Source organism: Sus scrofa, chromosome 13 (assembly GCF_054392235.1).
Source record: "Sus scrofa isolate SSC_HxYL_T2T_F1_AM1 chromosome 13, Sscrofa_HxYL_maternal_Yorkshire_Landrace_v2.0, whole genome shotgun sequence".
Lineage (NCBI taxonomy): Eukaryota > Metazoa > Chordata > Mammalia > Artiodactyla > Suidae > Sus > Sus scrofa.
In genome coordinates, this window is record NC_139395.1 from 36004540 (window position 1) to 36030786 (window position 26247).

General features: G+C 37.0%; 1 protein-coding gene across 5 annotated transcripts in view; it reads left to right on the forward strand.

Annotated features, from left to right (window-relative positions):
• The window catches only part of STAC (SH3 and cysteine rich domain), a 337228-nt gene that overhangs the window by 52183 nt on the left and 258798 nt on the right, over nt 1-26247 (forward strand). For 3 of the 5 annotated variants that reach the window (XM_084987799.1, XM_084987796.1, XM_084987800.1), the window contains exon 3: nt 21369-21429. The exons of the other annotated variants lie outside the window; for them this stretch is intronic. Coding sequence is in view for 2 of the 3 variants with exons in the window: in XM_084987796.1 (XP_084843922.1) it covers nt 21415-21429 (15 nt within the window). In the remaining variant the exon portion in view is untranslated. The remainder of the gene's footprint in view (nt 1-21368; nt 21430-26247) is intronic. 5 annotated transcript variants of the gene reach the window in all.

Sequence of the window (26247 nt, forward strand, 5' to 3'; positions counted from 1 at the left end):
CAAAGATACTATCAAAAAAGAAAATTACAGCCCAATATCTTTGATGAATATAGACACAAAAATTCTCAACAAAATTTTAGCAGCAGAATCCAACAATATATAAAAAAGATCATATGCCACAACCAAGTGGGATTCATCCCAAGTTTACAAGGATGGTTCAACATAAGCAAATCAATCAACGTCCTATACCACATTAACAAAAGAAAATAAAAAACCACCTGATCATCTCAATAGATGCATAAAAAGCATTTCACAAAATCCAACATCCATTCATGATAAAAACTCTTATCAAAGTGGGTATAGAGGGAGCATACCTTAACATAATGAAAGGCATTTATGACAAACCCACAGCCAGTATAATACTCAATGGAGAAAAGTCTGAAGCCTTCCCACTAAAATCTGGAACAAGACAAGGATGCCCACTCTCAGCACTTTTATTCAACATAGTATTGGAAGTCCTAGCCACAGCAGTCAGACAAACAAAAGAAATAAAAGGTATCCAGAATGGAAGAGAATGGGTAAAATTGTCATTAGTCTTTTTTTTTAATACCCACATACCCAAGGTGGGGCAGGGTCTTTGGGGCTTCCATTTGGTAGAAGGCAGTTTTGAGATCGGAGAAAGGAGTGTTTTGGAGCCTAAAACTGAAGAAAATCTACAAGATTAGTATAATAACTTGACAAATGAAATCTGAGCATCACTAAAGTTGATTTCTAATTAGACAAACCATGTGAACACAGAGTTGTGTATAATTATATTTGACCACAGCCACCTCCTATTTTCTCAGAGTTTATTTTGAGGTATGCCTACTTTTAAAAAACCACTAGTAAAATCACATTCTCCAGATGAAGAACAAACTCTAATTCCATTCAAGTGATATAGGGTCAAATTCTTCTCCTCCTATTTCATTAACTGTAAGTTAGTCTTTCTCTAATACAGGTCTGACTTCTTCCCAGCGAACTTCACCTTGCCACACCCATGTACTTAAAATCACATTTGCTCCTTTCCTTATTTTCTGTCATCTATTTGGAAAAAATTGTTTTGGAGACACTTTTGTGTTCCATGAATTAACTCTAAAATGTTCTCTCTTCTCTTGATGGGATTCATACTTTACTTTCATGTTAATGGAAATAGCCTTAGACTTGGTCACTTCTACCTTCTATTCTGTTTTTTAAGAGTCTGTTTAGGAGTTCCCATTGTAGCTCAGGGGTAACAAACCCAGCCAGTATCCATGAGGACATGGGTTCAATTCTGGTTTTGCTCAGTGGGTTAAGGATCCGGCATTGCTGTGAGCTGTGGTGTGAGTCACAGACGTGGCTCAGATCCCACGTTCCTGTAGCTGGGGTATAAGCTGGCAGCTGCAGCTCTAGTTCAGCCCCTATTCTGGGACCTTCCATATGCCATAGATGTGGTCCTAAGAGAAAAAAAAAAAAAGAAGTCTGTTTATAGTACAGCAGAAATTATCACAACATTGTAAATCAACTACATTTAAAACAATGAAAAAAATGTTTACATGTGGTTCAACTTTTATAAATTCTAACATTTGAAAAATTAGTTCTCTCAATAGATAGAGTAGAGGGAGGGCTATTCCAATGCAAAGTAAAAGATAATTAATTTCTGTAAATGGTTCCTTTTCTCCTTTACTTGAAGTAATCTAAGTTTTTAAATCCATTTAATACTGTTTATTTATATGGTGGTTTATGGCTTTTTCAAAAATTTGAACTGCATAGTAATCCTATGAGAAACAACAGATATCACTATCTGCATTGCCTGATGATAAAACAAAAATACAGAGAAATGACAGGTTTCCAAGTTATTTTCTTTCCACCTTATTGCTTTTTCCTGAATTTTGTAGATTAAATTTTTGTTACATTCAATAGTCTAAGCAATGTTTATTGAATAAATCATACAATGAATATATTCTTTCATTAAAAGATATTAATGGTTTCATAAGAATCCAGGAGATTCTACCTAGTGATTGATTCTACCTTAAAGCCTCTTAAATCTCAGCCACAAGACAGGAGAGTCATTGAGGCTAAATCAAAGTTTGTAAATCACAAAAATGCTTAAAGTTCTGAATTTTTGTGGTTAAAATGAGCTTTAAAAGAAAAAACTTTCTATTTATATCATGGACAGATTTCATGGTTATATACCAAGAAATACACATGAATAAATATATCTAATATTAAAGCCAATTTTAAAATGATAATACTTCTAGGTAAAGGCATGAGAAGTGGTAAATAGATGTATGTCTGAACTCATAGACAGGATGGTGGTGGAGAGTCAGAAAAGGAGGTTTAAGCAAGTATTTCAGTTTGGAAGAGGTGAGATGTGGTGGGAGGAGAGGAAATTGGGGGAGACCTGTGAAAAATATGTCCTGAGATTTCCACCAGATACTAAATTTTAAATATTTCATTGAGTTTGGGTATTTGGGAAGATTATATTGCTTTTAATTATCAAACATTAGAAGATGATTGAGACTGAATCACCACCCCCCAATTATGTAACAATGTATTTCCCCTGATCTTAGATTAAGATATTTCTCTTGGTCCTTCAGTGATAAGAACCTGAAAACACAAAAATTCCTGTCAGAATTCAATTTGGATAGCATCAAATTTATATGTTTAAATCAAAGATAATAACCATATTTATACAGTATTTTTTCTGTTTATATGATTTATCCTTCCATTTGTTTAATTTTTTTTTTTTTTTTTTTTTTTTTGCTTTTTAGGGCCGAATTCACAGCATATGGAGGTTCCCAGGCTAGGGGTTGAATTGGAGCTACCACAGCAATGCCAGATTGGACCCGCATCTGTGACCTACACCAAAGCTCATGGCAATGCCAGATCCTTAACCCACTGAGCAAGGCTAGGGATCGAACCTGCAGCCTCATGGTTCCTAGTCAGATTTGTTTCCCCTGAGCCATGATTGGAATGCCTAAACATTTATTTTTGTATTGAAGTATACAGTTAATTTACAGCATTAGTTTAAGGTATTCAGCAAAGTGATTTTTTTCAGATTTATAACCATTATAGGTTATTAAAAGATACTAAATCTAATTACCTGTGCTATACAGTAAATCCTTGTTGCTTGTCTATTTTAAGTATAGTAGTTTGTATTTGTTAATCCCATACTCCTTTGTACCTCTCTCCCTTCCTCTCCCTTTTGAGTTTGTCATCTATATCTGAGTCTGTTTCTGTTTTGTATATAGATTCCTTTGTATTCTTTTTAGATTCCACATATAAGTGATATCATATAGTATTTGTCTTTCTCTGACTTACTTCACTAGATGTAGTGTTCTCTAGGTCTATCTTTTAACAAAGTTTTAAGGCCTCTAAGAAGTCCTTACATATAGTTAATTTGTTAAATTTATTTCTTTGATGTTTCAGTAAATAGTTTCATTTAAAACATCATATTTTCAAAATATTTGTTGCTGGATAATGTAAATGAATTCAGTTTGGGGGCTGCCATTTTATATTAACTTTTGTTAAGATCTAAATTCTCTTTGTCTTTAGAGTCACAAGCCTTTTGATACAGAAAATTGTAACATCTGGGGTAATGACAGTTTAACCTTTCCATCTTCATATATTTTGATCCTTTGTTTCTTTACTACTTTTCAGGTAATCCATGTGTTTATTTCTGTGGAGTCCACTTTCTTATATTTATTATTTAAATCGGTGTAGTACTTCTACCACCAAGTCAATTAAAAGTGTGACAGGAGTTGCTGATCAGTTTTGTTAAGAAAAGATTTTCCCTGTGATGAAAAGTGCAAATATTTCAGAGACTACATAGGCTCATAAAGCAATTGTTCTTAGGTGTGTGGATTTATAACAAGGTTTGCATGTGAAATAAAGGGGAAAATTATTAAGAAGATAATAAGAGAGTATTATGAAGCAAAAGAGATGCTTGTTTTTATTTTTATTTATTTTTTTGGGCTGCGCCTGCAGCATGTGAAAGTTTGTGGGCCAAGGATCAAACTGACACCACAGCAACAATCCCAGCCGCTGCCATGACAGCACCAGATCCTTAACCCACTGTGCCACAAGGGAATTCCCAGAGATGATTATTTTTCATTAACAGACTGGATAATAATGAAATATCAATAGAGAAAGTCCCAGAGAAGAGAGTTGAAGATGTTAAAAATAAATTGTCATGTCTTTAGGGGTTCCCTTATAAAGTCTTATGGCCCATTACCATGACCTCTCCCTTTTATGCACTGTGATAACTTTTGTGATATGTCAATTTGGCTAGATTATAGTCCCCAGCTATTCAATCACACACTAACCAAGGTATTGCTATGGAAATTTATGCAGATGATATTTAAGTTCCTAACCAGTTAACTTTAAGTAAGGTGTATTATCCTGAATACTATGAGTGGGCCTGACAGAATCAGTTGGAGAGCCTTTAAAGACAGACTGATATATCTCCAAGGTGTAGAGGAAATTCTGCCTGTGGACAACAGCTTCTGCTGATGCCTGTGGAGTTCTATTCTATTTGAAATCTTAGTTTTTGATTACCTGTGGACCACAGCTTTTGCCATGGGCTCTAGCCCACCTATGATCTTCCCTTCCAGACTGCCTGCCCTATGGATTTTGGACTTGCTTAGCCAGATATCATTATCACATAACCAATTCTGTAATATATATGTGTGTTATATAAGTTATGTAATATATTAGTATACTTATGTAATGTATATGATTTATGCACATGTATACATATATATGTATAAAATAAGTATCATGTCATACATATGATGGTATACATCATACCAGTTCTGTTTCTCTGGTTAACTGGACAGATATATACACCCTCAAGTTCCTTGGCCCCCTTTCTCTAATACTGCCCTGGCAAAATGAAAACTCTATTTGGGTTCAATACTCAGTCAAGTTATGGCTAAATAATTGTAGAGTCAAAAAAATACCTGAGGGCTGCGCGCAGGTGTCGGCCCATGGCTGCACTTGGAGAGGTGGTGGCGGGCGGCGTGCGGGGCGGCGTGCGGGGCGGCGTGCGGGGCGGCGTGCGGGGCGGCGTGCGGGGCGGCGTGCGGGGCGGCGTGCGGGGCGGCGTGCGGGGCGGCGTGCGGGGCGGCGTGCGGCTCGGGGCCGCAGTTTGGCGAGTGGCGGCGAAAAAAAAAAAATCTCAGGAGAAGGCTACGTAATAGGTGAGAAATAACAAATTAATAAAAAGATACAGATGTCTGGGACCTATATACATGTACTAAACAGAATCTATTAAGCTTCTCTTTATACTGGAGAACTTAAAGTTACCTAAAGCTAGAATTGTAGTTAGTTACATGGCTTAAAATTATATGGCTTAAATTTTTTTAGAATAAAAAATCAAACAAGTGTAGAGTTCATTAAATCATCTTTTTAACGAACTAACAGGTCTTCCTACACATTGGAACCTCTGCTTTGGTTATTATCTCCCTCACCATCCCAACCATCTAGCTGTTGGGCTCTGAGAAAATCTTATCTAATAGTTTTCTGCAGGCACTATTTAAAAGGTAAAGTGAAATAAAAATAATATATCCAAAGTATCTGCATTGCTTTTTGATGAATGGAAAGTTTAATCAGCCTCAATCAAAATGCTATAATTATTTATGCTAATGTATGAATAACTGATAATGGGATTTGCATAAAGCCAAATAAATGAATCTCTAAAGATAGAATTTAAGAAATCAGCGATTGGGAGTTCCTGTCATGGCGCAGTGGTTAACGAATCTGACTAGGAACCATGAGGTTGCGGGTTGGATCCCTGCCCTTGCTCAGTGGGTTAAGGATCTGGCGTTGCCCTGAGTTGTGGTGTAGGTTGCAGACGCGGCTCGGATCCAGCATTGCTGTGGCCCTGGTGTAGGCCAGCAGCTTCAGCTCTGATTAGACCCCTAGCCTGGGAACTTCCCTATGCCGCGGGAGCGGCCCAAGAAATGGCAAAAAAAAAAAGACCAAAAAAAAAAAAAAAAAAAAAAGAAAAGAAATCAGCAATTCAGTTCATGGATGGATGAATACCGTGTAAAAATTCTGCTGGCAGTAGAATGGCACTATAGCCGTGAAATAATTATGAGTCTGGTGAAAGTGAAAGTAAATGCCAGAGGATGTGACACCTGTATTCAAAGTCACAGTCACCTTCTCTGTTGACACCCTGCTTTCTCTTTTACCCTGATTCATGGTGATTGGCCCATTTTTTAAATGATTTTTATTTTTTCCATTGTAGTTGGTTGACAGTGTTCTGTCAGTTTTCTGCTTTATAGCAAAGTGACCCAGTCATACATACATATATACATTCTTTTTCTCACATTATTCTCCATTATGCTCCATCATATGTGACTAGATATAGCTCCCAGTGCTATATAGCAGGATCTCATTGCTTATCTATTCCAAAGGCAATAGTTTACATCTATTAACCCCAGATTCCCAGTCCATCCTACTCCCTCCCCTGCCCCCTTGGCAACTACAAGTCTGTTCTCCAAGTCCATGAGTTTCTTTTCTGTGGAAAGCTTCATTTGTGCAATATATTAGATTCCAGGTATAAGTGGTATCATATAGTATTTGTGTTTCTCTTTCTGACTTACTGCACTAAGTATGAGAGTCTCTAGTTTCATCCACGTTGCTGCAAATGGCATTGTTTTGATCTTTTTTATAGCTGAGTAGTAGTACATCTTAATCCGTTCATCTATAGATGGACATTTAGGTTGTCTCCATATCTTGGCTATTGTGAATAGTGCTGCAATGAACATATGGGTGCCTGTGTCTTTTTCAAGGAAAGTTTTTGTCTAGATAGATGCCAATGAGTGGGATTGCTGGGTCAAATGGTAGTTCTATATTTAGTTTTCCGAGGTACCTCCATACTGTTTTACATAATAATTGTACCAATTTATATAGCCATCAACAGTGTAGGAGGTTTCCCTTTTCTCCACACCCTCTCCAGCATTTGTTATTTGTGGCCATTCTGACAGGTGTGTGGTGGTACCTCATAGTAGTTATGATTTTTATTTCCTTAATAATTAATGATGTTGAGCATTTTTTCATGTGCTTGTTGGCCATCTGTATATCTTCTTTGGAGAAATGTCTATTCAGGTCTTTTGCCCATTTTTCCATTGGGTTGTTGGCTTTTTTGCTGTTGAGTTGTGTAAGTTGTCTGTATATTTTAGAGTTTAAGCCCTTGTCAGTTGCATCATTTGAAACTATTTTCTCCCATTCTGTAAGTTGCCTTTTTTTTTTATGGTTTCCTTTGCTGTGCAAAAGCTTGTCAGTTTTAATAGGTCCCATTGCTTTATTTTTGCTTTTATTTATGTTGCTTTGGGAGATTGACCTGAGAAACCATTTTTAAGGTGGATGTCAGCGAATGTTTTGCTTATGTTCTCTTCTAGGAGTTTGATGGTGTCTTGTCTTATGTTTAAATGTTTAAGCCATTTTGAGTTTATTTTTGTGCATGGTGTGAGAGCGTTCCAGTTTCACTGATTGACATGCAGCTGTCCAGTTTTGACAGCAGCAGTTGCTGAAAAGATTGTCTTTTTCCCATTTTATGTTCTTGCCTCCTTTGTCAAAGATTAATTGACTGTAGATGTCTGGATTTATTTCTGGGTTCTCTATTCTGTTCCATTGGTCTGTCTTTTTTGCTACCACTACCACACCATCTTGAATACCGTGTCTTTGTTATATTGCCTGAAGTCTTGTGAGAGTTATGCCTCCTGCCTGGTTTTTGTTCCTCAGGATTGCTTTGGTAATTCTGGGTCTTTTATGGTTCCATATAAATTTTTGGATGGTTTGTTCTAGTTCTGTGAAAAATGTCCTGGGTAATTTGATAGGGATTGCATTGAATGTGTAGATTTCTTTGGATAGTATGGCACTTTTACGATATTAATTTTTCCAATCCAGGAGCATGGGATATCTTTCCATTTGTTTGCATCCTCTTTAATTTCCTTGATGAATGTTTTATAGTTCTCAGCATCTAAGTCTTTCACCTCCTTGGCCAGGTTTATTCCCAGGTATTTAATGTTTTTGGTGCAATTTTTAAAGGTATTATATTTTTGTTTTCTTTTCTAATATTTCATTGTTAGTATACAGAAATGAGACTAATTTCTGAATCTTAATCTTGTATCCTTCTACTTTGCTGAATTTGTTGATCAGTTCGAGTAGTTTTGGGGTTGAGTCCTTAGGGTTTTCTGTATATAGTATCATGTCATCTGCATACAGTGACAGTTTTACCTCTTCTCTTCCAATTTGGATACCTTTTATTTCATTTGTCTGATTGCTGTGGCTAAACTTCTAATACTATGTTGAATAACAGTGGTGAGAGTGGGCATCCTTGACTTGTTCCAGATTTCAGTGGGAAGGCTTTCAGCTTTTCTCCATTGAGTATTATATTGGCTGTGGGTTTGTCATAAATGGCTTTTATTATAGTTAAGATACATTCCCTCTATACCAATTTTGATAAGAGTTTTTATCATGGATGGATGTTGGACTTTTTTGTCTTTTTGCCTTTTCTAGGGCCGCTCCCGTGGAATATGGAGGTTCCTAGGCTAAGGGTCTAATCGGGGTCTAAGCCTACACCACAGCCACAGCCACGTGGGATCTGAGCCATGTCTGCGACCTACACCACAGCTCACAGCAACGCCAGATCCTTAACCCACTGAGCAAGGCCAGGAATCAAACCTGCAACCTCATAGTTCCTAGTCAGATTCGTTAACCACTGAGCTATGACAGGAACTCCTGACTTTTGTTAATCTGGTGTATGGCATTGATTGATTTGCCTATGTTGAACCATTTTTTGAACCTAGGATGAGTCCCTCTTGGTCATGGTGTACAATCTTTTTAATATATTGTTGGATTCTGCTGCTAAAATTTTGTTGAGAATTTTTGTGTCTATATTCATCAAAGATATTGGACTGTAACTTTCTTTTTTGATAGTATCTTTGGTTTTGGTATTAGGTGATGGTGGCTGCATAGAATGTCTTTGGAATTATTCCTACTTTTTCAACCTTTGGAAAGTTTAAGAAGGATGAATGCAAACTCCTCTTTGTATGTTTGGCAGAATTCACCTGTGAAGCTATCTGGTCCTGCACTTTTGTTTGTGGGGAGTGATTTTATGACAAATTCATTTCTAGTGATCAGTCTGTTCAGTGGATCTATTTCTTCTTGATTCACTTTTGGCAGACTGTAAGTCTCTAGAAAGTTGTCCATTTCTTCTAGGTTGTCAAATTTGTTAGCATATAATTGTTTATAGTATTCTTTTATGGTTTTTTTGTATTTCTTCGTATCTATTGTGATGTCTCCTTTTTTAATTCTTACTTTGTTTATTTGGGTTTCTTCTCTCCTCTTCATGGTAGGTCTGTTTCTCAGAGATGTTTGTCAATTTTATTTACCCTTTCAAAAAACCAGCTCTTGGTTTTATTGATTTTTTTCTATTGTTTTTTGAATCTCTATTTTATTGATTTCCTCTCTGATCTTTATGATTTCCTTCCTTCTGCTGACTTTAGGTTTTGTTTGTTATTCTTTTTCTAATTTAAGTTGTCAATTTGAGATTTTTCTTCTTTTTTGAGGAAGGCCTGTATTTCTATGAATTTCCCTCTGAGCACTGCTTTTGCAGCATCCCATAGACTTAGAGTGGTTGTGTCTTCATTGTCATTTTTCTTAAGGTATTTTTTAATTTCTTTCTTGATTTCCTCATTGACCCATTGGTTTTTTAGTAACATGTTGTTTAGTCTCTATGGTAGTTAGTTTTTTCTTGTTTCTTTTCCTGTGGCTGATTTCTACTTTCATGCCATTGTGGTCAGAGAAGATACTTGAAATAATTTCTATACTCTTAAATTTGTTGAGGTTAGCTTTGTGCCCCAGCATGTGATCGATCCTTGAGAATATTCCATGTGCACTTGAGAACAATGTATATTCTGATTTTTTTGGATATAGAGTCCTGAAAATGTTGATTGAGTCTAATTTTTCCATTGTGTCACTTAGGATCTCTGTTGCCTTGTTGATTTGCTGTCTAGAGGGTTTGTCCATTGAGGTGAGTGGGATGTTTAAGTCTCCTACTATGATTGTATTCCCATCAATTTCTCCTTTTATGTCTGTTAGTATTTGTTGTAGGTATCTGGGACTCCTATATTAGGGGCATATATATATATATATAGACCATTGTAATATCCTCTTCTTGGATGGTTCCTTTTACCATTAAATATTGTCCTTCTTTTTCTTTATGGCCTTCATTTTAAAGTTTATTTTGTCTGCTCCTTTCCTGTCTTGTCCATTGGCATGAACTACCTTTTCCCATCCCCTCACTTTCAGTCTATATGTGTCCTTTGCCCTAAGGTGAGTCTCTTGTAGACAGCAGATTATAGGTTTTTGCTTTTTATCCAGTCTGCCATTCTATGTCTTTTGATTGGAGCACTCAGTCCATTGACATTTAAGGTGATTATTGATAGATATGTATTTATTGCCATTTTAAACCTTGTTTTCCAGTTGATTCTATGTTTCTCCTTTCTTCCTTTCTTTTTTTTTGGTTGGATAATTTCCATTTCTTTTATGCTTAAGTACTTTTCGTTTTAGTTTTTGTGAATGCAGTGTTTAGTTTTTTGTGGTTGCCCTGTTTTTTAAGTATGTTTACCCCTTCCTGTATCCGCTTGCTTTAGCCTGATAGTCATATAGGTTCAAACACATTATTTTAAAAAGAGTCTAGATTTTTTTTACTTTCCTTCCCCACATTCTATGATTTTGAAGTCCTTTTTTAACATCTTTTTTTTTTCTTTTTGCTGTTCTTTGTGTTTATCATCACTTTTATAGTAGATTTTTTATTTTCTTTTAGATCTGTATACTGGCTTATTTAAATGATTGCTTTCCAATTGTGATTTCCTCCATCCTATTTCTTCTTATTCTTTTTTATTTAGGGAAACCCTTTCAGTATTTCCTTTAGAATAGTTTTAGTATTTCTGTACTCTTTTAGCTTTTGTTTGATGGAGAAATTATTTCTTCTTCTATTTTAAATGATATTCTTGCTGGGTAGAGTATTCTAGGCTGCAGATTTTGCCATTTTAGAACTTTGAATATATCTTGCTACTCTCTTCTGGCCTGTAGTGTTTCTGTAGAGAAATCGGCTGATAGCCTTACAGGGGTTCCCTTATAATTAATGCTTTGTTTTTATCTTAGTGCCTTTTTTTTTTTTTCATTTTAGATCCACTTTTTTTTTCCAGTTTGCTGCTTCCTTTTATTTTTATTTGTTTAATAATGATTTTTATTTTTCCATTATAGCTGGTTTACAGTGTTCTGTCAATTTTCTGCTGTACAGCAAGGTGACCCAGTAACGCATATCATGTATACATTTTTTTCTCACATTAGCATGATCCATCATAAGTGACTAGATATACTTCCCAGTACTATACAGCAGGATGTCATTGCTTATTCATTCCAAAGGCAATAGTTTGCATCTATTAACCTCAAATTCCCAATCCATCCCATTCCCTCCCTCCCCCCACCTTGGCAATCACTAATCTGTTCTCCATGTCCATGATTTTCTTTTCTGTGGAAAGGTTCATTTGTGCCATATATTAGATTCCAGATATAAGTGATACCATATGGTATTTGTCTTTCTCTTTCTGACTTACTTGAGAGTCTCTAGTTCCATTCATGTTGCTGAAAATGGCATTATTTTGTTCTTTTTTATAGCTGTGTAGTATTCTATCTTATTAATCCAATCGTATGTCAATATTGCTGCCTTTAGAATACAAAAATACGATACCTTTTAAAATTGCACCTTACAAAATCAAATACCTCGGAATACACCTGACCAAAGAGGTAAAGGACCTATATGCCGAGAACTATAAAACTTTAATCAAAGAAATCAAAGAAGATGTAAAGAAATGGAAAGATATTCCATGTTCCTGGATTGGGAAAATCAATATTGTAAAAATGGCCATACTACCCAAAGCAATCTACAGATTCAATGCAATCCCTATCAAATGACCCAGGACATTTTTCACAGAACTAGAACAAACAATCCAAACATTTATATGGAACCACAAAAGACCCAGAATCGCCAAAACAATCCTGAGGAACAAAAACCAAGCAGGAGGCATAACTCTCCCAGACTTCAAGAAATACTACAAAGCCACAGTCATCAAGACAGTGTGGTACTGGTATCAAAACAGACAGACAGACCAATGGAACAGAATAGAGAACCCAGAAATAAACCCTGACACCTATGGTCAATTAATCTTTGACAAGGGAGGCAAGAACATCAAATGGGAAAAAGAAAGTCTATTCAGCAAGTATTGCTGGGAAACCTGGACAGCTGCATGCAAAGCAATGAAACTAGAACACACCCTCACACCATGCACAAAAATAAACTCCAAATGGCTGAAAGACAAATATAAGACAGGACACCATCAAACTCCTAGAAGAAAACATAGACAAAACACTCTCTGACATCAACATCATGAATATTTTCTCAGGGCAGTCTCCCAAAGCAATAGAAATTAGAGCAAAAATAAACCCATGGGACCTCATCAAACTGGAAAGCTTTTGCACAGCAAAGGAAACCCAAAAGAAAACAAAAATACAACTTACAGAATGGGAGAAAACAGTTTCAAATGATGCAACTGACAAGGGCTTAATCTCTAGAATATATAAGCAACTTATACAACCCAACAGCAAAAAAGCCAATCAATCAATGGAAAAATGGGCAAAAGACCTGAATAGACATTTCTCCAAAGAAGATATACAGATGGCCAACAAACACATGAAAAAATGCTCAACATCGCTGATTATAAGAGAAATGCAAATCAAAACTACCATGAGATACCACCTCACACCAGTCAGAATGGCCATCATTCATAAATCCACAAAGAACAAGTGCTGGAGGGGCTGTGGAGAAAAGGGAACCCTCCTGCACTGCTGGTGGGAATGTCAACTGGTACAGCCACTATGGTGAACAGTTTGGAGATACCTTAGAAATCTATACATAGAACTTCCATATGACCCCGCAATCCCACTCTTGGGCATCTATCTGGACAAAACTCTACTTAAAAGAGGCACGTGCACCCGCATGTTCATTGTAGCACTATTCACAATAGCCAGGATGTGGAAACAACCCAAATGTCCATCGACAGATGATTGGATTTGGAAGATGTGGTATATATACACAATGGAATCCTACTCAGCCATAAAAAAGAATGACATAATGCCATTTGCAGCAACATGGATGGAACTAGAGACTCTCATCCTGAGTGAAATGAGCCAGAAAGACAAAGACAAATACCATATGATATCACTTATAACTGGAATCTAATATCCAGCACAAATGAACATCTCCTCAGAAAAGAAAATCATGGACTTGGAGAAGAGACTTGTGGCTGCCTGATGGGAGGGGGAGGGAGTGGGAGGGATCGGGAGCTTGGGCTTATCAGACACAACCTAGAATAGATTTACAAGGAGATCCCGCTGAATAGCATTGAGAACTATGTCTAGATACTCATGTTGCAACAGAAGAAAGGGTGGGGGAAAAAACTGTAACTGCAATGTATACATCTAAGGATAACCTGACCCCCTTGGTGTACAGTGGGAAAATTAAAAAAAAAAATATTGCTGCCTTTGGAACCCTCTCTTTATCTTTAACTTTTGCCATTTTTATTATAATATGTCATGGTGTGGGCCTGTTTGGGTTCAACCTGTTTAGGGCCCTTTGTGCTTCCCCTATCTTCATCTCTCTTTTCCTGAGATTTGGAACTTTTTCAGGTATAATTTCTTCAAATATATTTTCAATCCTCTTTTTCTTCTCTTTCTGAAATTCCTGTTATGCATAGATTGGTCCACTCTATTTTATTCCATAGATCTCTTATACTCCTTTCATGTTTTTTCATTTGGTTTTCTGTCTGCTGTCCTGATTCTGTGATTTCCACTAGTCTATCTTCCAGGTCCCTAATACATTGCTCTACATTATTCATTTTGCTCTTTAGGGTGTTTAGTTCAGTTTGCATATTTGCAAATGAGTTTTCTAATTTTTCTTGGCTTAGCCATGTATTTTCTAGTTTCTTTATAAAATAATCTACATTACTGTTTATATCCTCTCTTAATTCCTTCAGTATTTTCACTGTCTCCCTTTTGAACTCAGTGTCTGTCACATTGCAGAGGTCTGTTTCATTGTTTGTTGCTTCAGGTGAATTCTCCTGTTCTTTTAATTGGGAATGTTTCCCTAGCTTCTTCATCATGCTTATGTTTTTCTTTTTCAATGAATTTAGAGAAACCAAACTGTAGTTTTGGAAGGCTTTTTTATGCATGAACACCCCTTTGTATTTTGTGGGGGTTACTATTTATTTTTGGTGTGGGAGTTTGGATATTTTCTGTCTCTTTCTTCAGTGTGAGCAGGCTGTTATTCCCAGGGAGCTGAGTGTGTTTCCTTGGAGAAGGAGGCAATTGGTAGGGCTAGTAGTCAGTATCTGGTTGCTAGGCTCTTGACAGTAGCAAGGACCTGCTGGAAGGTGGCACAGGCTACTCTTAGTTGCAGGGCCCTGGGAAGTGGTAATGAGCCTTAGGCAGATTTAGGAAGTGCCCAGAGCATTTGGCAGTGACAGCAGTAGGGTGCGTGTCTTCCCAGGAAAGTAAGAGCAACAACAGGTGGTGTTCAGTTGCAGTGCCCTCATATGTCGTGCCCTCTGTGGTGATTGGGGCCACAAATGGTGCCTGTTCACAAACCTCTAGTGGAGGCAGGCCACTTCCACCTCTGAAGTCAGAGATAACTGCAGTGGTTTGCCCCTACCACCTATAGAACATGCAAGAAACATGCTGTTCCAGTTAGTGCCCAGAGGAGGTGCTGCCCAGTTGCTCCTAGTTGTAGGGTCTTGGGAAGGGACAGTGATCAAGCATGTGGGCACTGCCCAGAGCATTTGGCAGTGGCAGCAACAGGACAGGTGTGTTCCCAGGGAAGTAAGAGCAACAATAGTTGGTTTTCGGTCACAATACCCTCCTCTGTGGTACCCTATGAGGTGACTGGGGCCACAAATGTTGCCTGTTCACAGACCCCTAGTGGTGCTGGGCCATGCCCACCTCTGAAGTCAGAGATAACTGCAGTGATTTGCCCCCACCACCTGTAGACCATGTAAGAAGCACCCCATCCCACTTAGCCCATGCAGGAGGTGCTGTACCAGCTGCTGCTAGTTGCAGGGTCCTGGAAAGTGGCAGTGATCAAGTGTGTGGGCACTGCCTGGAGTGTTTGGCAGTGGCATCAGCAGGGTGGGTGTGTTCCCTGGGGAGTGAGAACAACAACAAGCGGTGTTCAGTCACAATCCCCTCTTCTGTGATGACCTCTGAGGTGATGAATGGCGCATTTTTATTGGAACCATGTTGTGTTGACAATGGGATGCAGCTTACCTGAGATTCTAAAGGAACTGTATTTGACTGTTACTCCCTTGCTCCTCATTCAATTTCTCAAGTTGAATCATGGTGCTTTAGCATTTTTGGAAAAAAGTCTTATTGAGGTATAATTGATTTAGAATGTTGTGCTAGTTTCTGCTATACAGCAAAATGATTTAGTTATACATATACATATATCCATTCTTTTTGAGATTCTTCTCCCATAAAGATTATCACAAAATATTGAGTAGAGTTCCCTGTGCTTTACAGCAGGTCCCCATTGGCCATCCATTCCATGTGCAGTAGTGTACATATGCCAATCCCAAGCCCCCAGTCTATCCTTCCCCCCACCTTTTTGCTTTTTAATTACAAATTTTTTTCACAGTCTTAAGACTGTTTCTATTTTGTAAATATGTTCATTTGTATAATTTTTAATAGCACATGTAAGTGATATAATGTTTGCCTGCTACTTCACTTGGTATGATAATCTCTAGGTCCATCCATGTTGCTGCAAATGACATTACTTCATTCTTTTTATGGCTGAGTGATATTCCATTGTATACATGTACCACATCATCTTTATCCATTCATTTGTCAGTGGACATTTAGGTTGGTTCCATGCCATGGATATTGTAAATAGTGCTGCAATGAACAATGGGGTGCATGTATCTTTTAGAATTATGGTTTTGTCCAGATATGTGCCCAGGAGTGGGGTTGCTGGATCAGATGATATCTCTGTTTGCAGTTTTTTGAGAAACCTCCATACTGTTTTCCATAGTGGTTATATCAGCTTGCATTCCCACTAGCAATATAAGAGGATTCCCTTTTCTCTGCAGTGATGCTTTGGCTTTGATATCCTTGGAACTAGCCTTTGTCCTAACTCCAAATAACCTAGAAACCAAGGAACTAAAAAAAAAAAAAAAAAAAGTGTGCTGAATTACTTGCCATAACATAATGCATTTGAAGTAAAATATAGCTTTATTTGAATGATGAAGAAGATTAGCCAGTTATGAATTAATTCTCTACTATTTAAACTTTATAAAAAATTGAGGCAACTGGCCAGCCCATAAATAGCCCATATTCATACTATGATGCAGTATAATTATGGTTAAAGTCACTTTGGTCATTCAGCTACAGATGTGCTCCATTTAAGTCAGTTTTTGCTTAACCTCTTTAATTTTCCCCCTCTTTGTTGAATTAAAAATGTGCCAGAATAGGTCCACTAATTAGTATTTGTTATTTTAAGGATGATACTAAAGAGTATAAACCTGAATAAAATATCTATTTATCCTTCATTAAGTTTTATTTAAAGAAATTTTATTTCAATTGTCAAAAAGTGTTCTTGACTGTTTCAGACATTGAAAAAACCCATTTAAAATATTTAAACTTTTTAGCAAAATTTACCCCCGAAATGTGGACATCTCATTATCTCTGATTGGATTTGCCAGTTTCACTGTAAACTCATTAATTTTGAGATAGGAAGAAGAGATTTTTTGTGAGTTCTCAGGAGCATTTTGCTTGGAGTGGCAATACTGATAGGCCGGGAGAGATGAAACCTGGATTATAATCCTCATTCTGTTTGGGGAGGAGGATTAATCAGGTAGCTTACCTTCCAGTTTTCTCCTCTACAAAATGATGAATTTTGAGAAATTAAGCTGTGAGGTTCTCTCTAGTGTTAACATTTTATGATGAATTCTGAACATTGAAATGAATGTATTTCTCAGTGTATTTCAGGCTACTAATCTTTTTTTTTCCTTTAGTCTTTTTCTAGCACCACACCTGTGGCATGTAGAGGTTCCCAGGCTAGGGTTCTAATCAGAGCTGCAGCTGCCAGCCTGTGCCACAGCCACAGCAACACCAAATATAAGCTACGTCTGCAGCCTGCCTACGCCATAACTCATGGTAAAGTCAAATCCTTAACTCACTGAGCGAGGCCAGGGATGGAACCTCATCTTCATGGATACCAGTCAGGTTCGTAAACCACTGAGCCATGATAGGAACTCCCAGGCTACTAATCTTTCACAACGAAAATGACTGTTTCATCATCCATTATTATACTCAAAGAGTGAACAAATGAAGCTTCTAAAAGTATCTCTGTCATATTCAAATATAACTAATTCACTGGATGTTCAAATCTCCTTTCCAGTATTAAAACACTGCTCAGTGCCTTTTTTTTCTTTCAGAGTTATTTGACTTCTCTAATGTTCTTGCTTTAAGATTAAAAAAAAAAAGATAATACAACCATGTTTTCAGGTAGATCAAATTGTATTGATAAAAAAAGAGGAAAAATCAGTTTTTTAAAAGATAATTTATTAACACTATCAGCCAAAGATGATATGATTCAAATCAAATAGGAAGCCACAAATGAATATAGTTTTTTAGTTCATCTCAAGTAAAAAAAATCTTCGAAAGCAAGAAGCAGCATCATATCAGTTCCTGTTTGTAAAGAGCTTGAAAATTGTTGTTCCCATCCTTAGAATGAGGAAAAAACTGAACAATGTGAAAATAAATGACCTTCCTCAGATTCCTCAAAGAATTGAATCGCAGGACAAAGCACCACCCTGAAATATGAAAAGACAGGCAAATACAGAGAATCTCAGTTGAAATGGAGAATTATAGTCAAATTTCATCTAACATGGTCAGAAATTTCTGGAGCCATCAACAAGTGGGAAAAAAAATAGTTACTTTGATAGATTTCTGGAGGCTACATACAGATGAGATTAGAAGGGAAAACTCTGGGGTATCTAATCTTAAGGAAGAGTCCAAATTTTCATAGATTTGCTTCTAGGAGCACCACCAAGTTCTCATGATAAAGAATGAAGAAAAATTTCCCAGTGTTTTTGACAGCAAGGAGAAAAATTACCATTTGAAATATACAGGGAGCATTCTCCATAACAAAGGTCTACTCTTCAAGGGAAAGGACTTAACCAGATCCTAATTGGACCTGAGGAAAGAACAACTATCTCTTATTACCCAGGAATCTTCTGTCTCACCTAAAGGGAGTGAAAGAAGCTGAGATGTACTTGTGAAGGTCAGACTCCATGGATACAAACCCACTACAAGATTGAGATTTAATCATAAAATAGAATGCATGCCCTCCCTAAACCTCAACAGGGATCAAGGAAGATTACAGTGGGTTACAGCTGAAAGAGCTAAAAATCACGATTCTATTTAAGGAATTTTTAAGGAAACCCAAAAACAACAAGAGAGATGAAAACAAGGACACTACAGGAAAAAAGCTTCTGGAAGTAACAAATACAGCAAACATTAAATACTGCAACTCCTAGCTAAATTAGCATACAACCTGTTTATTTTACTCCCCACTACCCAATACACGGAAAGGAAAAAAAAAACTCACTGTTTCCTCTAATGGCAGTACTTCTGGCCACCAGATGTATGGGTCTTTTACCACATCAGCCAATTCTTCAACATCTGCCAGATGTGCAATACAGTTTTACGCCATCTACTTAGAGTTAGCATCAGATTCCACAGTGAAGGCCTCACTTCCGCAGGACTGCCCTCACATCAGATGATAGTCACAAGTCCAAGGTTGTCATCTGTACTTCTGACTGACCACTATAAATCGGGGTTCCCCAGACCACACCCCCTTGGACTTGATAATTTGATAGAGTGGCTCATAGAACAAAGGGAAGCTTGTTTACTGCTTTAATATAAAATGGCACAACTCAGGAACATCCAAATGGAAGAGATGTGTAGGAGGACAAAGTATAGAGTAAGAGGTGGAGAACTTCCATGCCTTTTTGCGTATGCACCTTCTAGTACCTCAATGTGTTCACCAGCCCAGAAGTTCTCAGAACCCCTTAGTCCAGAGAGTTTTACGGAGGCATCAACACATAGGCATTACTGAGTATCAGCTCAATTTCCAACTCCTCTCCCCTTTCTTGAGGATGGGGAGTGGGGCTGAAAGTTCTAAGCTTATCATGGCTTGGTCCTTCTGATGACCAGCTTTCATCCTGAAACTATTCAAGAGCCCAGCACAAGTGTCCTCATTAGAACAATAGACTCTTATCACTCAGGAGATTCCAGAGACTTAGAAATTCTTATAGGAGTTCTGGTCGTGGTGCAGTGGTTAATGAACCCGACTAGGAACCATGAGGTTGCGGGTTCGATCCCTGGCCTTGCTCAGTGGGTTAAGGATCCGGCGTTGCCATGAGCTGTGGTATAGGTCACAGACGTGGCTTGAATCCTGCGTTGCTGTGACTCTGGCATAGGCTGTCAGATTTGACCCCTAAGCTGGGAACCTCCATCTGCCACAAATGTGCCCTACAAAAAACAAAAAAACAAAAAAAAAGAAATTCTTACAGGAACTGGGTCAAAGACCAAATATTAGAATAAAAGATGCTCCTATCCTTTATTAGAAAGGATTTAGGAACTATGGTCAGGAGTAAGGATGAAAACCAAAATATGTATTTCTTATTATAATAAATAACAATAACAGGAGCTCCTGCTGTGCACAGCAGGATCAGTGGCATCTTGGGAGTCCTTGGACATGGGTTCAATCCCCAGCCCAGCACAGTGGGTTAAGGATCTGCTGTTGCCACAGCTGCTGCTTAGGTTGAAACTGTGGCTCAGATCTGATCTCTGGCCTGGGAGCTCCATATGCCACAGGGTGGCCAAAAATAAATAAATAAATAACACTATCATAATCATGTTCTCACACAGGAACAAAAATGCTAAGAGACAAGGGAAAAAAACAGTCTAAAGAGATAAAGCATCAGAACCAAGCTCAGATACTACTCAATTTTACAATTTTGATAGAGAAAATCTACAATCACTGTGATTAATATGTTAAGGCAAGAATCAAGAATTTAAAGCTATGTCAATAGAAAAATCCCAAACTGAAATGCACATAGAAAAAGTATAACAGCTAAAAACAAACCAGAACATGCAAGAATTATTGGACAGTATCAAAAGGTGTAACATGCATAATTGGAATACCAAAAGAAATAAAAACACCTACCAGGAAAAATATGAATATCTACATATAGATATTGGCAGAAGTAATAGAATGTGGCACAGTTCTTAGAAAAGTTTAATAAATCTGATGGGTAGTCCCTGAGCTGAAGTCACCTGTTAGGGGAGTCCCATGTCTTTCAGGAACAGAGCTGCCTTTGTATCCCTTCCACATTCAGTCTTTTGCTGAGAGTAGCCCATGAAATGCACAGCTTCTGTGTGAACAAAGTGATGAATTTCAGGATAAAGCACCTGGTGTGGTGGTGGATTAATTATTCTCCCTGCAGCTAGAGACCTGATTTTAATGGCTGCCACACTGTACAATGATTAAAATGTTCAATTCACTGAGATTATACAATTCTTAAAATTTATACAAATTATTCCTCCCAATATATAAAGGAAAAAAAATCATTGAACTAGAGAAAGATATCTCCACCATGTAGATTTCACCACACTTTTAATTATTGATAGTTGAACTACACACAAAATAATCACATAATGGACATAAATACCCAACAATTAGAGCTATAAGTTCTTCTGAAGCATACATGTAATGTTTACAGAAATTGGTCATATACTAAGAAATCACAATAAGTTTTAAAGAATGTATCACACAAATCACATTCTTGGCAACAATGCAATTAAAGTAGAAGAGAATAACGAAATGTAAAACTTGAGGAGCTCCTGCTGTGGTGCAACAGGATCAGTGTCTTGGGAGGGCTGGGATTCAAGTTCAATCCCTGGCCCAGCACAGTGGGTCAAGGATCTGGCATTGCCGAAGATGTGGCTTAGGTGGCAACTGCAGCTCAGATCTGATTCCTGGCCTAGGAACTCCATACGCTTCAGGGAGGCCAAAAAAGAAAAAAAAAATTTTTTTAAATAAATAAAATATAAAACTTGAAATAAAGGAATATTTGGAAAACTTCTGAGTAATTCTTGGAACAAAAAAGAGATTGTAAAGGAATCACTAAGGCTTGGAGAGGGCAAACTGTCATCACAGAGTAGAGAGGTTCTCAAACTCAGATAACTCAGATTCTCTATCTTCTGCTTTCATCTTACAGATCCCAAGCCCCTGTTCTTCAGGGGCTGCACTTACACGGAGAGCAGATGTGCAAATATGAAGTAAGTGTCTCCTTTGCTCAGCAGATCATGTTAAACCTTGGTGTGGTAAGCAAATCACTGATCCTAGGATTCAAATCCCTACACTGGGTTGAAAACCCCACACCCTCCTCCATATGTTGTGAACAAAGACAGGTGACTCAAAATCACTGAATCTAAAGCTCCTCATTTGTACGTAGAATAATAAAAGCTCTATCCTTGAGTTACCGTAAGGCTAAAACTAGAAACTCTCTATGATAGATGATATTAAGAAAATGCTTTACATGCAAGATTTTCTTTCTCCATGTTTGTTCAAATTCTCAATATTTGGCTATCCAAGCTGATTGGGTCCTTATTGGTGGGCTCAGTTCAACCGTGTACTACAGGTTCATCTCAAGTTTAAAAAGCTTTTGGAATTAACTTAGTAACCCTGCCAACGTTTGTGTCCCTATTTCTCCCAGTTCTTGCTAGCTGAGAAAAAAGTTCTCAGCTTAATCATCTCTATCATCGAGAGATATGACTGTGCACACAGTAAAAATTTGAAACATAAATACTGAATAGATGAATGAACAAATGGATTCTGAAAGTGTATTTGTAAGTAAGAGCTGCTAGTAGATGTTATTAAGACTTTCCTCTCCACCTGACTGAAATTCAATTTTGAAGGTTCATACTCTTTGATCAAAACCCTCTTAAGTGCCTTCACACTTGGATAGAATAGGCAAATAGAATAAATTGAGTAGTCGTCAGAGAGGAAATTCATTTTTCATGAACAGGTCGCTTGATATCTGCTTTTAAAAGTGCCTGAAGTTAGTAAAAATGCATAGTGAACCCTCTTTCTCAGCCCCACTACCTTATACAAAATGCTTTCTATTTGATTCCATTAGATTCCAATTTGTGCCAGGACTTTTAAGTACTGTGGTTTAGATCTGGGTTTCTTAGCCTTGACACCACTGACATTTGGGCCCAGGTAATTCTTTGTTGTGAGGGGCTGCTTTTGCATAGTAGGATGTTTAGCATTATCTGTAACCTCTACCCTCAAGATGCCAGTATCCTTCATTTCTTCTGTGACTTTCAAAAAATGTCTCCAGACATTGCCAAATATCCCATGAAAGGAAAAAATGGCTCAGTGAAGAAGCACTTTCAGAATGATCCTTGCCACAATACAGATATATAACTCTCTCAAAAGCTAAGAAGTGAATAGGGTATAACCAGCCCTGGAATCTGTCCAATTATTGAAATTTATGGTTGTTTAAGTTATTATCTTAATCCCATCAGAAAACTCCCAGCCTAAATTGGCAAGTCTGCTCTCTTCTGCTCAGTTATCACCTTGAGGATACCTAGTCTTTAACAGAAGACTGTAGATTATACTGGCTTCTGCACAGAGCCTATATGTATCACACATAAATGAAGGTAGGTATTTCATAATTTATATTCTTGAGTTCTACATTGCTGAGTTTTTATTCCATCAGCAGAATGGTCTTTTCAAATTTCTAGCCTTGACTATGTTCCTAAAAATGCTTTTACGCAAAGTTATCAATAACCCAGAAAGTAACAACATACTGCCTTGGATTCTACCTTAAGTGAAAATAATATTCTGTTACAATGCTATTTTTACATGTTTGTTGACATACCTCTCCTTACATCTTTGACTTTTATCTTACTGTTTACTCTGTTTAGAGTCTAGTTATTTTTGCATAATATAAAATTCAGTTTGGCTTTTGACCCATTAAGAGTATCTATCATTTAATAAGAAATGTGAATTTATTTACATGTGTTAAAACAGGTCTATTTTGCTTTGCTTTTACCATCTTGTTTCCTTCGCGGTTCCCCTGAATTCTGGCACTTTTAATGGGGAATTTATTTACTTTGCTCTTAGAATATCCACTGTTTCAGAAGGTATATTTTCTGTTTTTAATTCTACTAGTAGTCATCCAAAATTTTCTATCAGTTTTTGATTCATTTTAATTATCAGTTTGTCAATTCTATTAATTTTGACATAGTATGTCTTGGTTTTTCTAATGTTAAGTGCCTATATCAAAATTATAATGTATTTCTTATGAATTTTTCTTTTTATGGTTAAATAATGTCTTCTATCCTTTAAAGTTCTTTCTACCATAAATACTTTTTTTTTCTTAAGAACTTCCTTTGGTTAGTAATTCTTTGCATTTCTTGTCATTTTGCATTACTTCTTAATAATTTTTTGGTTTGATGCTAACTCAATTTATATATATTAAGCTGTTTCAGCATTCACACTATAAAAATCTCTGACCCTTAATGAGAGAGTTTTATCCATTTATACTTATTGCATAACCAACTACTACTAACTACTCTCCCCACTCTGTGTCTAGACCCTTTACTTTGTGACTGTGTTACTTCTCCCATGAAGAGAAAGAGTCTATTTCCCTACCCCTTCAACCTGGGATGGTCTGTGATTTTCTGTGGCCATTAAATTGCAGCAAGACCATTCCTCAGTCAGTTCCCAGCCTCAGCCTCAATAGGCACAACATTGTTTCACTTATTTTCCATGGCTTTTCCATGTGACCAAGCATAATTTACTTACTAGAAGATGAAAAACCATGTGGAGAAGAGCAAATACACACCAAATGACAGCCAGCTCAGGCCCCAGAATAGAGTGCCTGTCCTCAGCTTATTGCACATGCATGAGGGAACTGGACTAACCAAAACTGCAAGCTGAGCCCCACCTAAGTTGCCCACCTGCAGAATACAAGTTAATGGTGGTTGCTTTAAGCCACTGTTCTAGAGGGCTTATATAGTATCTAGTTGATACACTGACATATGGGAGGATTTATACCATGATATTTTAAGTTTTCTTTTTATTTGCCACACTTTTATGTTTATTTCTTTCTTTACTTCTTTTTCTCCTTCTATCTGATTGCTTTATTTTGTTTCATTTCCCTCTAGTGATTTTGAAGTTGTAAATTATATTATTTTTGTAACTTTTTCACCTTTAAAGCTTACATATGATGCTAAGTCCACATCTGAAATTCCAAGTTAATTAGTATCTTTATTATCCTTCCAAGCAATATAGGAACTTAGAGCACTCTACTGTGACCATTTCTCTTTCTGTAATTTTTTGCATAGTATTTAGTTCCACTTTTTTGTAAAAGACCTCAAATTAGTCATCATCATCATTAACAGCAGTGACAGAAGTCCAGTATTCTTTAGATTTACTAGTATGCTGATTGTCCCATTTGTTCTTTATTACATCTTACACCACACTCCTTCCTTCTATTTCTTTTTTGGCCACCCCGAGGCACATGGATTTCCTGGGCAAGGGATCAGATCCGAGCTGCCACAGTTGCAACCAATGCTGCAGCTGCAGCAACATCTGATCCTTAACCCACTGTGCTGGGCCTGGGATCAAACCTGTATCCAAGAGCTCCAGAGATGCTGCAATCCCTTGGTGCCAGAGCAGAAACTCCTGAGTTCTATTTCTTTTAAATTATAGTACATCTTTTAGTAATTCCTTTACTGAATTTCCTAGGATGTTCGTTGTCCAGCATTTTTTGTATTTTTAACAAGAAGGGAGAAAAAGGAATATTCTATAAAGTTCAGTTTTTCAGATAGCCGGAATTCCTACCTTAAGAATTTTTTTCTATTTCATCCAGATACATTTTAGTTTGAATCTCTAGAAGTAAGTCCTTATTATTATGTTGTTCTTATTTTTGGTAATATAACTGCAATACTATTATCACATCTACGCCTGATAGTAATTCCCTAATATCAAATATGCAATCATTATTTATTTGTTTATTTATTTATTTTGCCTTTTGTCCTTTTAGGGCCGCACCTGTGGCATATGGAGGTTCCCAGGCTAGGGGTCCAATCGGAGCTGTAGCTGCTGGCCTACGCCAGAGCCACAGCTACGCCAGATCTGAGCCACATCTACAATCTACACCACAGCTCACGGCAACGCCAGATCATTAACCCACTGAGCAAGGCCAGGGATCGGACCAGCAACCTCATGGTTCCTAGGTAGATTCGTTTCCACTGCGCCACGATGGGAACTCCCTGCGATCATTATTTAATTATAATTTCTAATAAATGCCATTGTCTCTAAGTTATTTTAAAAATCAGAACCCAGGTGTGATTTACATACTAGAATTAGTTGCTGTGTCTTTTATATCTCCTTAATTATAAAATTTCTACTTCCATAACTTTTTTACCTTGCAATTTAAAGTTGTGGAAACCAGCATATATAAATTGGTTATCAGGCTCATTTATTAACCTCCTTATAAATTTTCACATTTTTCCTACTTCAAAAACAATTTAAACAGGATGTATTGATGGTTGTAATCCAACAAATGTTTTTAAACAGTAAGCCTCCTTCATATAGTATTTTAGATTTGGTCTGATTTTTGTAAACATATAGTTGGATTTTGTTTTATTTTTTAACTTTTCAGAATCTTTAAATAACTTTACACATACAGAAAGTTTGCAAGAGTAGTACAGATTATTCTCCATACAAACTATATATAAGAATCCCTAGTATATCTTTTACCCAGCTTCCTCTAAGGTTAATTATATGACCATGAAAGAATACAGTTATCAAAACCAGAAAAAATGTCTGTAGTATAATTTATTAATGGAACTTTAAACTAAATATTTGAATTTCACCAGTTTTTCCACTAATATCACTTCCATGATCTTGGGTAGGCTCAACACTGCATTTAATTATTTCTCCTTTAGTATCTCTCAGTTTGTTGATTTAAAAAAAAAAGTTCAATAGAAAAAATTTTAAAACCATTTATATGTATTGGCATAATTCATGTTTTATTTTGTATTACTCCAGTTTTGAACTCTTTCATTTTATGTTTTTGC